Source organism: Vanessa cardui, chromosome 6 (assembly GCF_905220365.1).
Source record: "Vanessa cardui chromosome 6, ilVanCard2.1, whole genome shotgun sequence".
Lineage (NCBI taxonomy): Eukaryota > Metazoa > Arthropoda > Insecta > Lepidoptera > Nymphalidae > Vanessa > Vanessa cardui.
The window spans coordinates 2,012,293-2,026,718 of record NC_061128.1 but is presented as its reverse complement, the minus strand read 5'-3'; the positions used below and the strand labels follow the sequence as shown (position 1 = coordinate 2,026,718).

The 14,426-nt window shown below is 33.8% G+C and overlaps 3 protein-coding genes across 3 annotated transcripts; 1 reads left to right on the top strand and 2 right to left on the bottom strand.

The window, feature by feature from the left end:
• Positions 1–63: 63 nt before the first annotated feature.
• Positions 64–1,787, bottom strand: LOC124530241 (nucleoporin Nup35). The gene is made up of 4 exons (XM_047104294.1): positions 1,421–1,787; positions 915–1,349; positions 653–830; positions 64–427 (listed from the first exon to the last, which is right to left on the bottom strand). The coding sequence occupies exons 1-4, from the start codon at positions 1,584–1,586 to the stop codon at positions 319–321; spliced, it is 888 nt and encodes a 295-aa protein (XP_046960250.1). The 5' UTR covers positions 1,587–1,787; the 3' UTR covers positions 64–318.
• Positions 1,788–1,968: 181 nt separating this feature from the next.
• Positions 1,969–10,181, top strand: LOC124530572. Its single transcript, XM_047104792.1, has 10 exons — positions 1,969–2,135; positions 2,348–2,562; positions 3,501–3,650; positions 4,212–4,300; positions 4,647–5,747; positions 6,084–6,355; positions 6,440–6,550; positions 7,229–7,316; positions 8,401–8,493; positions 8,864–10,181. The coding sequence occupies exons 1-10, from the start codon at positions 1,998–2,000 to the stop codon at positions 8,977–8,979; spliced, it is 2,373 nt and encodes a 790-aa protein (XP_046960748.1). The 5' UTR covers positions 1,969–1,997; the 3' UTR covers positions 8,980–10,181.
• A 2,579-nt stretch (positions 10,182–12,760) lies between these two features.
• Positions 12,761–14,054, bottom strand: LOC124530535 (ubiquitin-like protein 4A). The gene is made up of 2 exons (XM_047104730.1): positions 13,855–14,054; positions 12,761–13,784 (listed from the first exon to the last, which is right to left on the bottom strand). The coding sequence occupies exons 1-2, from the start codon at positions 13,900–13,902 to the stop codon at positions 13,374–13,376; spliced, it is 459 nt and encodes a 152-aa protein (XP_046960686.1). The 5' UTR covers positions 13,903–14,054; the 3' UTR covers positions 12,761–13,373.
• Between the last annotated feature and the right edge of the window lie 372 nt (positions 14,055–14,426).

Sequence of the window (14,426 nt, the reverse complement as noted above, 5' to 3'; positions counted from 1 at the left end):
GACTTTTTAATAGTACAGGTAGTAACTAAAGATTGTTGTACTGGTCTTTATTCAAACCATAGGTCATTTTAATAAAATATTTTTTATTACCAAATACATTAAATAAATCGGATAGGTAAAGTTTAGATTTAAGGATTTTATATTTAATTAAACATAACTTATGAAGTAATTACATGATATTTTATTCGTCTTCAACTGCCCTAATAAACAGAGTAATTGTTTATATACATTTAGATTCAGTCATTTGTACATAAATTACATTTCATTCCATTTCCAGGTATAAAACAAATTATTCAAAGGTCTGAAGTATAGTGTTTGTCACCAGCCAAGTACATAATCTAATGCTTTTGATATGAGACCAGTGGACCTCTGAGGTACTGGAGCTGATGGAATTGGTGTGGGACATAGTGATCTTGCTGTAGTTTGTCTGAAATAAAATATCAATTGTAGAGTTATAGTGTAAATTTAATAGATATAAAGAAAGTTTCCACCTAGAAATATGATATAGCTCATGTTGGTCGACTGCTGGTCATAGACCGTGGCAAACAGTGTCCTTTATCTAGGTGGGGAAATGACAATCATAAGTTAACCAGAAGAGGAGAGCTGAGGAGTTCAGTGTGTGTTATATAACTTTTTTATGTCCAAAAAATACCTTTCTGTAAAAGTCCCTGGGCTAGCAACATTAATGCGTGGAGGTTCTCTACACTCCACTACACCAACCATGACACCAGGTAGCACTTGTCTTCCATTAAGGGCCATGGCCCTTTCCTTTTCAGCTCTAGTAGCATACCTCACATGAGCCCAATTACCTTGTGTGGGATATTGTTTATCTAAAATGAAAGAAGATATAAAAAATATTTTAACATTTAAGCATTTAAAAGGTAATATACAATAAACAATAAAATTTCTGTTACCCAGTATGGCACCACAATTACTAAATCTTGCTAAGACTGTGTTTGCAGCATTAGGAGGAAAGCCAAACACAGTGATCCAGTATTCATCCTGCTCCTGGCAACCATCTTGCCACTGGTTTGTCAAAGACTGATTATTCACAGATATATTATTGACATATGAATTCTGCATCATTGAGTTATTATTCCCATACCCTATAAAACTATTTTCTTGAAAAAGTGATTTATTAGCCGAAGGCTCATTGCTTTTAATTGTATCAAATAAGTCTTCTATTGGAGGTCCATTTGCTTTGTTAGAATATGAAATATTAGGCGATGTCGGTATATTGGCAAATAAATTTTGTTGCTGGTTATAAAGAGCCTGCTGATGTATTGACATGTTCTGCCTGTACATTTTCTGATCCGGTGTTGAAGTTTGAGTCGGGCTTGTAGGAGAACCTGTAAATTAGCTCCTTATTATAGCGAAATATAATTAGTAAATTTTTTTATCCAATAATTGTTATGCTTACCGAAAGCTAGACTACGGCCTTTCGTGGGGGATAAACTGTTTGGTCGAGGCGATAAGCTTGACAAAGGTGGAGGATTTATTTCTCCTAATAAAAACGGCGGTAAATAGCCCACGTTTGGACTTCCTGAAGGAGAATGAGTTGGACTTCCTAAAGTCATTGGTTCCATTTTTGAGAATTATAAGTATCCACTTCACACAAATACGAAATTTAACTGTAAACTGTTATAACATCAATATTTTAATTATAACCAAAACGCGAACAAGCCTTGTTTAAGCCAAATCCATCTATCTATAATGAATACATTACCAATACCAAACCATCATGAGACAATATTTGACAAGATCCGTTACGATATACTGTCAAAATTAAACTTTATTCCACAGTAAAACTCGGATACGCAAAGCGCAATTTACTCTGCGGATATTGTGATTCGTTGATTATAAAATAATATTTTAAAGCATTTATTTCATTATCTGTGATCACAAGAAAATATTAGTTAGCCATAGTTAGGCATCATACTTTTGTAAATATTGGTAACATTGATTAAATTGTCAAAACAGCAGTCAAACAAACGAATATGGATTCTTCTGTGGCTGAAGAATCTGAAAATTTTGTAGCTTTTAGTAAAAATGAATACAGCAAAACAAACTGTAATACTCCAACGAATATCTCACCTAGTGATAATAATATAGTGCATAAGTTATTTAATAGAGAGGTAAGTTTGAAATAACTTCCGAATCTGACTATCTTTCTATTTTTGTTTTTACACGATAATAAATAAAATAAAACCACTGTTAAATTCAAATATTTTATAATACAGAAGTGTTTTCATTCCCATTAATAATATAGTCACTTCGCCTTTACTGATGTTATTCATTAATATTAACAATTTTATTTAGTCAACTTAAAGAAAGTTGTTTTTTACAGATTTTTGGTAGCACCTCAAAAAAACCAAATGAGAAGTCAAAAAGAGTATTTGACAAAATTCCTCCTCGGTTACGGTTTTGCCTCATGGACATAGTGCCCATCCAGTACTTAAGAGAACATGTATTTATGGGCTTCTCACAGTGTGGGCAGTTTCTGCTTAGTTTTACTTATAGTTGTAACACCCAAGTATATTTTCGGGAAAGCTCAAAGTTTACGTAAGTATTCATTAGACCGGCTAATATATTGTCAAACCAAAAGCAATGATAATAATATAAAACCAATAATAATAAGTTTTTAATTATATTGTAGCATACTTTTTAAATCTTTAATTTTACTTTAAAAAATATTATATTAAAAACTAAATAGCAATAGCTACATTATTTGTTTATTTAATTTGTTATTGTTACTTAAAATGCTGTTTATTTTATTAATTAACTAATTAACCATACATTCATTGAAAAATTAATTATTATACCTAAAACAGATTAATTTACAATATTTATTTATCTGCAATAACAATTATTCACCATAATTTATCTAAAAGTTACTGATACTAATACTGTTAATTTTTTCTTAAATGCTCAATCATTATATTTCCAGTAATTTTAGATAAACACATTTCCATCTTAAACATTGCACAAAATGATTAAATTAATAAAATAATTATTTCAAACAAGATCTATAAGTAAGAAAGTATTTCATAAATTAAATTTTAATGAGGTTGTTCATATCAATAGCCATACGAATTGCTCTCAGAAAATTTTTCTTGAAATTATATGGTATTGTTAAAATAAATTGTTATTTAAAATTAATTGTCATACTGAAACATACTCAAATATATTTAATTTCTGATAAACAAAAATTTACAATTCAAGTTATTAGTTTAAAGTGAATAACTTCAGATGTTTAAATTTTGCAAATGATGAAACATGACTTTCAGTTTTGCAATCTTATTTAACAACTAAGCAGTAAATATTTTTTTGAATAAAGTTGTAAAGGTTACAAGATAATATATATATCTATGATAAATTATCTGTATTTTTACATAATATTTTATAATTTATATTAGACTAAGTAAATAAGTCAATGCGAAAGAAAGCAATGCGAAAATAATTGTATTAGTCATGAATATAAACATTTCGATTTAATGTAGGCTACATTTCCTATCATGGGTGCCGGGTCGCATCGTCCGTCCTGTGCACAGTATTCCTCTTTTCGGCGATGACTGTGTCGACAGCAAAGTGACAATATCAATGGCACAATGGAAACACAATCCCGGAGTCCTAGTGGTGTATGGTATCGCGTAAGTATATAACAGTAATTGTTTTAATTAAAGTATTAGAACTTTTATATTTATATGTAATTAATTCGTATTTGCAATGCTAACATACGAATTATAGAGTAAAAGACGGTATTAATAAAGATAAATTGAGAAAGCAATTAAGTGTGAACTACCACTACTAACTACTTGCAAGTGTATTGATAAAAAATGCTTCTCTAACACAATGTTTCTGAAATTTAAACTACTGATAGAACTAGTCGTCGCCAGTGATGGTATGTCTTCAGGTGCTAGGTATAGTTACCTTGAGATTTAAGCTTGCTACATACGAAATTTCATTAAATTCGGTTCAGTATAACAGGCTGGCAGACAGAGTGACTTCAGCATTTATAATATTAGTAAAGATTAATTTAAGCAGTTTGGTCACACTGCCCGAAAGTAGATGAAGAACTAATGTGGTTCTTTTTTTCATATGCAATTAAAATAATAAATAAGTAAAATGTTCCGCATGCAAACATTGTAAAAGACTCAATTTATAAAGATTTGCCGGAGCAAATTGTATCGTATTTTGTTAAAATGTTGCAGAGACTCCTGCTCTGAACGCTCCTACCTCAGTGTTGTTGGAGTACCTCGATTAGGATGTAGACAGTGTTCAGCTATTTCTAGAGATGAAGGTAGGTAAAGTTTGAGTTACTGAGATCCTTCAAGTGTGTTCCATATTCAAAGAGAAAAGGTAAACAGACCCTAGGTTTAAAATTTCCAATCAATTTCTTAAAACACCCTGCTGTATTATATGCCCTAAAAACCTTTTACCTTTATTTATAATAAAATACAATTGCTCTTAACTAGTTATGTTCACTTAAATTTTTCTTCCAAAGATCTGATACAAACAATTTCTTTCTTGAAGATCTTTTTACAATCCATAACGAATATCATTGATGATTAAAGATTCACGTCAATTCTCTGGTGAAGGGCGTACCTGTGTGGGTGAATACATCTGTTAAGATTAATTTTTTTCAGATGATCTGAATTGGAGTAAACGCTGTTTGGAACACAGCTTCGCGATACACACAAGATTCTTTTGTACGTCTGATTCCAGTATGTACGAACCCGTCGTCCAGCTAGCTTACTCGAACCAAATTATAATTTATACAGATTTCATCCACATATTAGAAATAGATTTCGTTAAACCAGATCAAGAAAAAGTTGAAGTTCCAGAGGAAAACAAATTCTCATTAGATAGGGATGAATTAAACTCAATATACACCAATCCAAGTACACCGGCGTCGGACGTGTCCGCAGCCTTCCAGTCGCCTAAATATCAGAACAATGTTGTCCAAAACATTTTAGCGGACTTTTCAGATTTTGAAGTGGAACCTTATCAAATGTCCAGACCCGTTCAACTGCCAGATGTTATGGGACAGGAGTTGTGTATTCAAGCGTCGTCCATATCTCACAACCTGATGGAAGAGTGGGAAGGCCCCTCGCCATCTATTAGAACGTTAATCAGTCCACCGCTAAGATCACCGAGGCGCAGGCCAGCGGAGAGTATGTCTAGGTTTAACGAAACGCATAGAATAATAGCTGAAAAAACTTACGAATTTGTAGAGGAAGCGGAAACCAAATGCGAGAAGCTGAGTATGTTTAGGAAACGACGCTTAGCCGATAAGAAGTATGAATTTTCCGAAGATAATAATGAAAACATCGTTCCTTTTAGAGTGTTAAGGAGTAATAGGAAATATTACACAGGGTCCACCAGTAAGAGTCAATCGAAGCGGGCGAAATCTCCACCCGTGGAGAGCGTCGTCCTCAGAGCTCATAATCAGATCAGTCGACCTCCCTCGCCCACATCTAGCTTAGACTTAAAAAATCCGGGGCTAACATCACTGGAATCAGATAGAAATAGCGAGTCCGAGTACAGAGTCATGGAGATGTTGGATGACGGGTCCCTTAAAACTGTATCGGTGCACGACAACACCTCGAAAACCTTATCAGACTGTCCGGTTAGCCCTCAGGACCCGTACTTAGTGCATTCGGGGAACTCCAAATGTAGTAAATTCTTTACGCGGTATTTTCTAGAAAGTGACGATGAGATAACATCAGTCATCACCGACTCTGAAGGTACGATCACTTTTTTTATTTTCGTTTATGTATTTGTTTTTTTAATCATAACCTAGGTAGTACGTTATTTAATTACTGATAATTTCGACTGCTTGGCACACCTGTTTTGTAAAGTCACTGCATGTTTTCCGAAATAAAATAAAGTACAAAATTTAAAACTGATTAAAAAGAAAATATATGAAACACCTTCCAAAAATTTCTTACTTCACAACGAAAATGTTACAAAAATGAAGCATTTAATTTTTGAAAGCAACTAAAAGTCGCCCAGTCGTGCGGGGGCACGTATCGACGTATATAGGTACCTGGTACTCAGTGGTCAGTGGTTGCGTTGCGCAGACGACTGCATGTCGGGCTACCACGTGGCGCTGCCGCTGAGCGGGTCGGGCGCGGGGCAGGCGCTGCAGGGGCTGTGCGCGGGCGCGTGGGAGCGCGTGCGCGGCGCGCCCGGCCGCGCGCTGCGCGCCACGCAGCGCTCGCTCGACACCGAGCTGCTGTGCAACGAGGTCTGCGGCCGCCTGTGCCGGCTCGGCGGGAAGCACTTCATCTACTGCTTCGACTGGGGCTGCCACGTCATCGACGTGTGCCAGTCGAGCGGCTGCCTGTCCGGGGTGAGTACCGCCCGTCCCCGTCCCGTGCCCGTCCCGTGCCCGTCCCGAGCGAGCGGTCCGCCCAGTAACGCCCGCGTGTCGCAGCTGTGCGCGATGTGGCTGTGGGCGAGCGACGCCGCGGCGCAGCTGCAGTGCGACGCCTGCAAGGACGCGTCGGCCGGCTGCCTTCAGCACCGCCAGCAGTACGCAGCGCAGGTCCGTACCCGATCCCCCGTGCGCACACGGTTTGCGAAACTATCACTTCTATATATTATAAATTATGTTGTATGTTCATTATATAGCTTTCGCCCGAATTTTATTGTTTTTGAGACGACGAGAGATAAGAGACGAGATAGCCCAAGATGTTAAAACGTGCATTTTAACCGATGATTGCGGGTTCAAACCCAGGCAAGCACCGTTGAATATTTATTTGATGGCGGTGAAGGAAAACATCGTAGGGTAACCTGCATGTATCTAATTTCATAGAAATTCTGCCACATGCTTATTCCACCATTCCGCATTGGAACAGCGAGGTAGAATATGTTCCAAACCTTCTCCTCGAGGGAAGGGGATAGCTCATCAGTGAGAAATTTATAGGCTGGGGGCCATTCATTTATTACGTAAGACTAATTTTACTAGTTTTGACCTGTTCCCCCCTATGATAAGAAAAAAAGAGAATAGTTCAAACCCCTACCACTTGTATAATATCAATTACGTAAGAATTGTAAGGAAAAAATGAATACATGTTTGTTCATTTTTCAAAGTAACAAACTCTTGAAGAAAACATAAGACATGGTTGATCCCCCCCCCTCCACACTACAACTCCTTACGTAATAAATGAATGGTCCCCTGTTGTTGTTATAAATTTAAAATAAAATAACTTGATTGTTCCAGTGTCTTTTTGTGTGGGATCTCGTAACCGGAGTTTACAGGACTGAAAGGGTAGCCATGACGGAGGATTCCAGTCAAGAAGGCACTAGAGGTATACCAATAATATAATAATAATGACACAACCAATTTCATAAATTACTATTTACACTGTTTGGATTCGACTTCTAAGATTTCAGTTATTTGATAGCTTAAGCCAATTTGGGTGTTTACCATTTATGCATCACATATTCTATGTTCAAATGGTGTCTCGCGTGCTAGAGTAACTACAGGCACAAAGAATATAATAACTTAGCGGCTAAGGTTGGTACAGCGCCGGTGTAAGCAATAGCTACTATTTCTATCAGCGCCAATAACCTTCAGGTAAGTATAGGGTTGGCAACTAAATTGCCGATTTTGTGGATAGGTGGACTTTAAGCTTTCTTTTGTTTTCTGGAAGTGGTCAAAGCACCTTACCTATATTTTTTTCTAATTGTTTAGACTTCTCACTTTAATTTAGTAATAAATATAAGTATATCGATTAGTGCGACTTGCGCCATCAGATTACCATTTTTTTTCGTTCCATGCAGAATTCCTTGTATGGTAAAATCTTTAATAACGCTGATGATGTCAGATCACATTTAATTCAGTTTTTTGACGTGGAATTTTTCCACTGCCAGAACGATGGCGAAATGTCATCGTCAAGAATGGACAGTTTGTAATTTAATAAAGTTACTATTTTAAACAAAAATTTCAAATCTCGTCTCATTTGAAATCGGCAATCACTTAGTTGCCAACCCGATAGTAACTATCAGGTGGCGCATTCACTGCCTCAGGACCGGATTTAAAGGTCTACAAGCCAAGAACCACAAAGGAACGGTGGGCCTAGGGCAACAGAATGGAGGCCCATAAGGGTTTTTTTATTAATGTCTTTGTATCGGCTATTTAAAACAGTAATTATATGATAAGATGACTTTATCTTGATATGTAAAAATATGTTTTATTCATATTTTTTCTCGTCGGAATCTAATTGTGAGGTCCGTTTCCCCCGGGCCGGCTCCACTCGCCTTTTTTACTCATTGTCCCCGCAGTGTCGGGCGTTATTCATATTTTTTATTTTTTTTCGTGGGAATCTAATTGTGGGTCCCGGTTGCCCCGGGCCGGCACCACTCGCCTATTTTACTCATTGTCCCCGACAGTGTCGGGCGCGGAGCGCGCTCGCGAGCTGGCGCGGCGTCTGGGCGCCGAGAGCGCGCCGGCCGCCGACAACCGCCTGTTAACCACGCTTACCGGTACGTAACCGTAGGCTTTGCCTTCTCATTGACTCCAATGGCGTAGCTATCGTAGGGCCAGGTGGTGCAGTGCACCAGGGCCCCGGAGTTCAGGGGGCCCTCTAAACTAAACCGTAAGCTTTTGAAGCTAGAAAATCATAACCCTGCGCACAAGATTTCTTATTTGGTATCTATAATTTTAAAAGGTAATTATTAGTTAAAGAGGGGGTGAGGGCCCAATTCTTTTTCTATGCACCGGGGCCCTTCCTCACCTAGCTACGCCACTGATTGACTCCTCATACGACCTCACGTGTGGAGGGGCTAATGAAATTTGTTTGAAAGATTTAGGGTCTGCTCCGCGGGGTGTCAACTGAGTAACTCGTAATTTCAGGTAAATCGTTAAAAAGACTGACGGATGTGGATAACTGTGTGGAGATCACGAAGAACCATCCCGACAGTTCCGAGTCGGAGTCGGAGTCGTCGGAGGAGGACAGCGATTATGACTGATTTTTTACCACCTCGTAAACTATTTTGTTAATTAAATCTGTGTACATACCTATTAGTCGTCTTTGTTGGTCGAGCCGATCGTTCCGTGGCTACTTCTTAAGTTTAAAAGTTATGAGAACAAATTCACATTACCGATGTTAAATAAAAGTCATGACTTAATTATAACTATATATGGTAATCTGAAATGTTACTGATTTTGTGTACGGAACCACTCGATATTATGAAATAAAGTTCGCCCGCTGTGAGAATGCGTGTCTGGTCACTGGGCAATGTGTTGTTTTTGTCTCAAAAATAAATTACGACATAGATTATATTGTAAGTGTATATAATAATATAGTTGTCTATGATATTAATAGTAGGACAAAATAATTAAATATTTCTTCAAAGATCAAGCATTGCTTACGCATTCTCTCAATGGCCGGACCAGAGCTACGGTGAACATAAATATTATTTCATTAATATAGCACTTAAAGTTAACTGATTAAATTGTATGTTCCATTTAAAATGAAGTATTAATAAATTTAACAACTTGTAAAAATGTTACCATTCATACTGAGACAAAACAAATTTTAATTGTATCTGTATTACTAAGAGCTGGTTTACATCAGGTCGGATTGAAATATTTTACCGTCCGTATAAAAAATCCATTCAAAATATCGTATTTGGAAAAGCCACAACCAGCGTTCACTAATTAACTGTCGGCTCCGATATTATTTGCCATATTTTTGCCAACGAAATATAGAGACGTCACGTCAGGAGCCGACGTCAAATCTCTCGGTCCGACATAATGTGAACCAACTCTATTGTTTCTAGTCTACTGCTTTGTATTTTATTATGTATTTAATAATGAGGAATTCTAACAGGTTTGTAAATGATAAAGCAATTCACGTGTCATTGATATTAACATGTCCTTTAATTAAACTTAACTATCGTGTCGAATGTTTAAAACATATTTTATAAATATTAATAAAAACTATATATCCTCAAGTTAAATTATAATGACAAAGTACACATTACTCACATAGTCGTTATAAGTGTAAAATGTAATAAGGTGAGTGCATTTCAAAAGATTTGTATAAATTAACGCCCTATTTATATGTTGTTAATGTTTCTTTTTATACTATTACATCTGTTTGCAATAGCGAACAAATACACTCAAGGATATTATACAAACGCTACCTTAATTACGATTATTGAACAATATATTATGACAAATTAGCATTATTCAATAAAACAAATGTGAGACTTTTTTCAGATTACATGTTATAAAACAAAGTCTCTTATCGCATGTATGCTTAGATCTTTACATTTGCGCAACGGATTTTGATGCGGTTTTTTTAATAGACAGAGTGATTCGAGAGGATGGTATTTGTATTTAATAAATGAAAAATATAGTAAAGAAACACTCATAATTTTAGAAGTTTCTAATTTTATGTTTAAACAAACAAATTCTGTTGTATTTTTAGTATCAGTATTGCAATCGTGCGAAGCCGAGGGTTCGCTATTTTAAATAAACTTCTATGATATAAATTTCATAACGGAAGACAAGGAAATCTCAAAAGGGAAATTATCAGTTTTCGTTTTATTGGACCAACTTTAAGTCATTGTCTTCCTATAAATGTGAGGTAGCTGGTCCCTAAAAAGTATTCTGCTTCACGCATTGTCGTCCCAGTTTCGAAGAGAATTAATAATATCGTTCGAGTTATTCTAATCAAACCATTACGAAGTCTTCTAGATGGCAGGTATGCGTATGCCTAACTAACAATTTTGGTTTTCAATATTATTTTTAGTACTTTCTTTATCTTTATAAAGATACTTTTTTACGACAGGTGAATTCGTCCCCGCAGGACCACTTCTATGAACAAATCTCAGAATAAGTCTGTCGTCCTTCACCATTGTTTTCTACTTTGGCGTATAAATCTCATACAGCATGTGGGTATTGCATATATCCCTTTGAGAATAATTACATCGATAAAACACACTAAATGTTACCATTTCAATTTGAAGTTACATTTGAGCATTATCGATCAATTGACTTAAAAAAAAAAACAACTATAACATTGTGACCAATAAAAAAAAGCGACTGTACAAATATTATTAAGCTTTATTTTATGTTATCAAAGTAGATTTGGTGATATTTAATTAATTAAATTTGTATTGACCTTTTGAAATGGACTCAGTTAAAATACATTCATTTGTTATTCTGTAAACACAAAATTAAATGAATAGCTTTATTTCAAGTGTGGTTAAAATTTGTAAGTTGTAAAGGTAGTTTGTGAATTGAATGTGATTACATTGAATTTAGTTACTAAATTCATGCTGCCGTTTTTAAGCTCTGGACATTTTCATGTGTAAGGTTTAGAAACGGAATCAAAATTGTGTATAACTGAACAGCACAATGATATTCTAATAAACAGATTTGTTATACCCATACTAAACAACAGAAAAAAGTGTGCCGCGCCGGGGACCGTTTTTTTTAAATATAAACAAGTAAAAAGGAGTAGCTTGATAAAAAACAATAAGTAAAAGGGATAACTAGATGTTTTAATTACGCAAAACGTATTACTTCATAATTATGATGTATTATAACGTATTACTGGCATAATTATGATGAAAACGAAAGGCAAACGTCCTAATTAGGACGTTTTCCAGTCTTTACTTTTTGCGCGCTAATGACATATCTGTTTACTAGAACATCATTGGAACAGCACTATTATATTATAGATTTTACACAGGACAATTTCTACGGTAACCTTATATATATATGAATAAACTTATAAAATGTATATCATATATAGGTTCTTATTCCGATGATAGCTCATTGTAATGGTTGTGATAGAGTGGAAGTTAGGATTCGTTTTAAGAAAAGTGCCTATTTTTTTTCTCTCTACGCAGACGACAACCACCACAGCGAATCTGGTATCCGGTATTAATATTTATATTAATTATAATTACGTATATTTTATAGTCTGTACATTCTTCCACTGTATGAATACGTAACTTAGATAGAAATCTTAAAATTAAATTGTATATATATTTTTTAGACAGTTAATTTGAATAAACAATTTTTATATTCAAAATGAATTGTCAATGTCTAGTTTTATTAAAAAGTGAATTCGAGTTATACGAATTTTTGTCTAAATATAAGTATACTATTTCACTTTAATCACAAGGACTATGCTAGAGTATCACAAAGGTATGTTGCATTTACTTCAGTAGTACTCTCGTGGGAGACTACATCGAACTTGCCATCAAATGTACTTTAGCTAGATATGAAAAGCATGTAATTAATAAACAAGGAAAAGTATAAAACTCTATTATTTATTCACACCAAAATCCGAGTACTCACAACCAAAATTTTAATCTAATATATCCAAATGCTTATGTTCTTCACTAGAACTTACAACACAAGATGTATTTAAAACCTAAATAACATTCATACTTATCTTTAACATTACATGTAAATCTGTCATTAAAATATACACAAAGTACACATAACCCTTATTTATGAAAACAGTGAAATTGTCATAAAATTACAATGTTATTTTTTTTTATAAAAACCTATTATTTCCCTTTCTAAATTATGGATTGATAAAAGATTTGAAGTTTGTTTTATGATTAAATGTTGTTAGAAATTTAGTGAAGTTAAGCTTTACAAACCAGTAAAATATTTGTCTTTATTTTTTACTATTGGGATTTCTGGAAAATGCCTTCTTTGCAATACCTAGTTAGTAATTTTGAGGTAATCTAATTAATATTGCTTACTAAGTTTGGCCATCAATTCGAAGATTAAAAACCAATCCATATAGAAATTTTCTATTTTGCATTTTTTTTAATAATTCAAATATACATTACATTAAAATTAATTTTTAATATTTATTTCCCATTGCACACAAAATATTTCACTGTTGTTCCATAACCATGGCTTCAAAACTTCCTAAAATAAGCTTAAATATTTAATCATACCTAAGAGACTATCTTATACTCCATGAATATCTTATAAACATTACTAATATAACTTTTGCTATATTTTTATAAATACACTATATACTTAATTAATCTTTTAATTAGAATTTGAATTTATCAGTGCCAGAGTGGTAAATAAGATTAAAGGTTTTTTAAATAAAGAATTCATTTATTAATTAATATGTTTAAATTATTTCAAGTATCAACTGAGAAGCCAAAAATATTTTCCTTTGGTTATATGAAATCTATATATAATGCAATTATAAAAAAATCCTATCCAGCAAATCATTTAAATATAAATTTAAACATTTTGTGCTAGATATTAAAAACAAATGAACAGCACAAAATATTGTACAGTTATTGGATCACTATATTCTGTAATGATGTAGTAGCTGATTAAGCATTTCCAACAATTGGTTAGTGTTTGGTCACAATCCAAATGCATCTTCACATTCAGTATCTTGATCCTGTTCAATGGCAGGGCGAGGATGTCCACATTCTTCTAGCATACAATCCAGACTTAACCTCTCAATATCATCCCAAGATAATTTATTGAATTTTTCCTCAACAACTTTTAACAAACGATTTGCTGCATTTCTGGCTTCTGTATCTGTCATCCCATGTTTCTTAAAATATTTTGTCGATACTTCTAGAAGACCCTGAGTCTTCTTTACGATTAGGTTTAATTTAGTGCCATTTTTGATTGATGGATATGATTCAATAATTTGATCATCTGCTAGAGTTCGACCTAAAAGTAGGAGTTTCTGATCTGCTATAGGTATTTTCAGCGTCATAGCAATGTGATGTTTAATGTCTAATATTTTTGTTGTTGGCTTCACCTAAAATTAATACGTTTAATTTAATATTTAGCTAATGATATGACAGTCAGTTTGTAAATAGTTAACAAACCTGTAAATTACATTCCCCTCCTTGTAACTGCTTTATAATAATATTCATGATTACTGAGTCCTTAATGATTTCTTTATATTTTAATTAAATAATAGAACATAGATATTATAAAATTTTACGTAGTTGAAATATATATTCTAATTATTATAGTTTATAACGCATGACATTATTTTGACACATTCGTTCGTCATTTTTTTCTGAAATTTACAGATAAACTAAAATCAATGTTACTAATTTAGTTGGTCTGTACAACCAAATATTTTTTATTATAATATATTTTACTGCTTACATTGAAATTATGTACCATAAGTATTTTGATTACATAACTTAAAACTAAAATATATGTATTTTGTAAATAAGAATCAAATAGCTTTTTAATTTATGAAATTTAATTCGTTGTCGTATTATTTTATTTTTACAAACTTATTTAAGCTATAAAATACAATTCTCACAAACACAAGAAAATACATGTACTGAGTTGTTATAATAATATAATAATAATAAATAAAATAAAACTTTATGGTAATTTTAAAATATATTTGATATAATAATCAATTGTTGTATTCAATAAT

Excerpts from the sequence above, each read along its gene's own strand:
- LOC124530241 (XM_047104294.1), bottom strand. The coding sequence starts at position 1,586 with ATGGAACCAATGACTTTAGGAAGTCCAACTCATTCTCCTTCAGGAAGT. Across the intron at positions 1,350-1,420 it reads AGGCCGTAGTCTAGCTTTCG|GTTCTCCTACAAGCCCGACT; the intron begins GTAAGCATAACA and ends GCTAATTTACAG. Across the intron at positions 831-914 it reads TAATTGTGGTGCCATACTGG|ATAAACAATATCCCACACAA; the intron begins GTAACAGAAATT and ends CTTTCATTTTAG.
- LOC124530572 (XM_047104792.1), top strand. The coding sequence starts at position 1,998 with ATGGATTCTTCTGTGGCTGAAGAATCTGAAAATTTTGTAGCTTTTAGT. Across the intron at positions 5,748-6,083 it reads AGTCATCACCGACTCTGAAG|ACGACTGCATGTCGGGCTAC; the intron begins GTACGATCACTT and ends TGCGTTGCGCAG. Across the intron at positions 6,356-6,439 it reads CGAGCGGCTGCCTGTCCGGG|CTGTGCGCGATGTGGCTGTG; the intron begins GTGAGTACCGCC and ends CGCGTGTCGCAG.
- LOC124530535 (XM_047104730.1), bottom strand. The coding sequence starts at position 13,902 with ATGAATATTATTATAAAGCAGTTACAAGGAGGGGAATGTAATTTACAG. Across the intron at positions 13,785-13,854 it reads GAGGGGAATGTAATTTACAG|GTGAAGCCAACAACAAAAAT; the intron begins GTTTGTTAACTA and ends TATTAATTTTAG.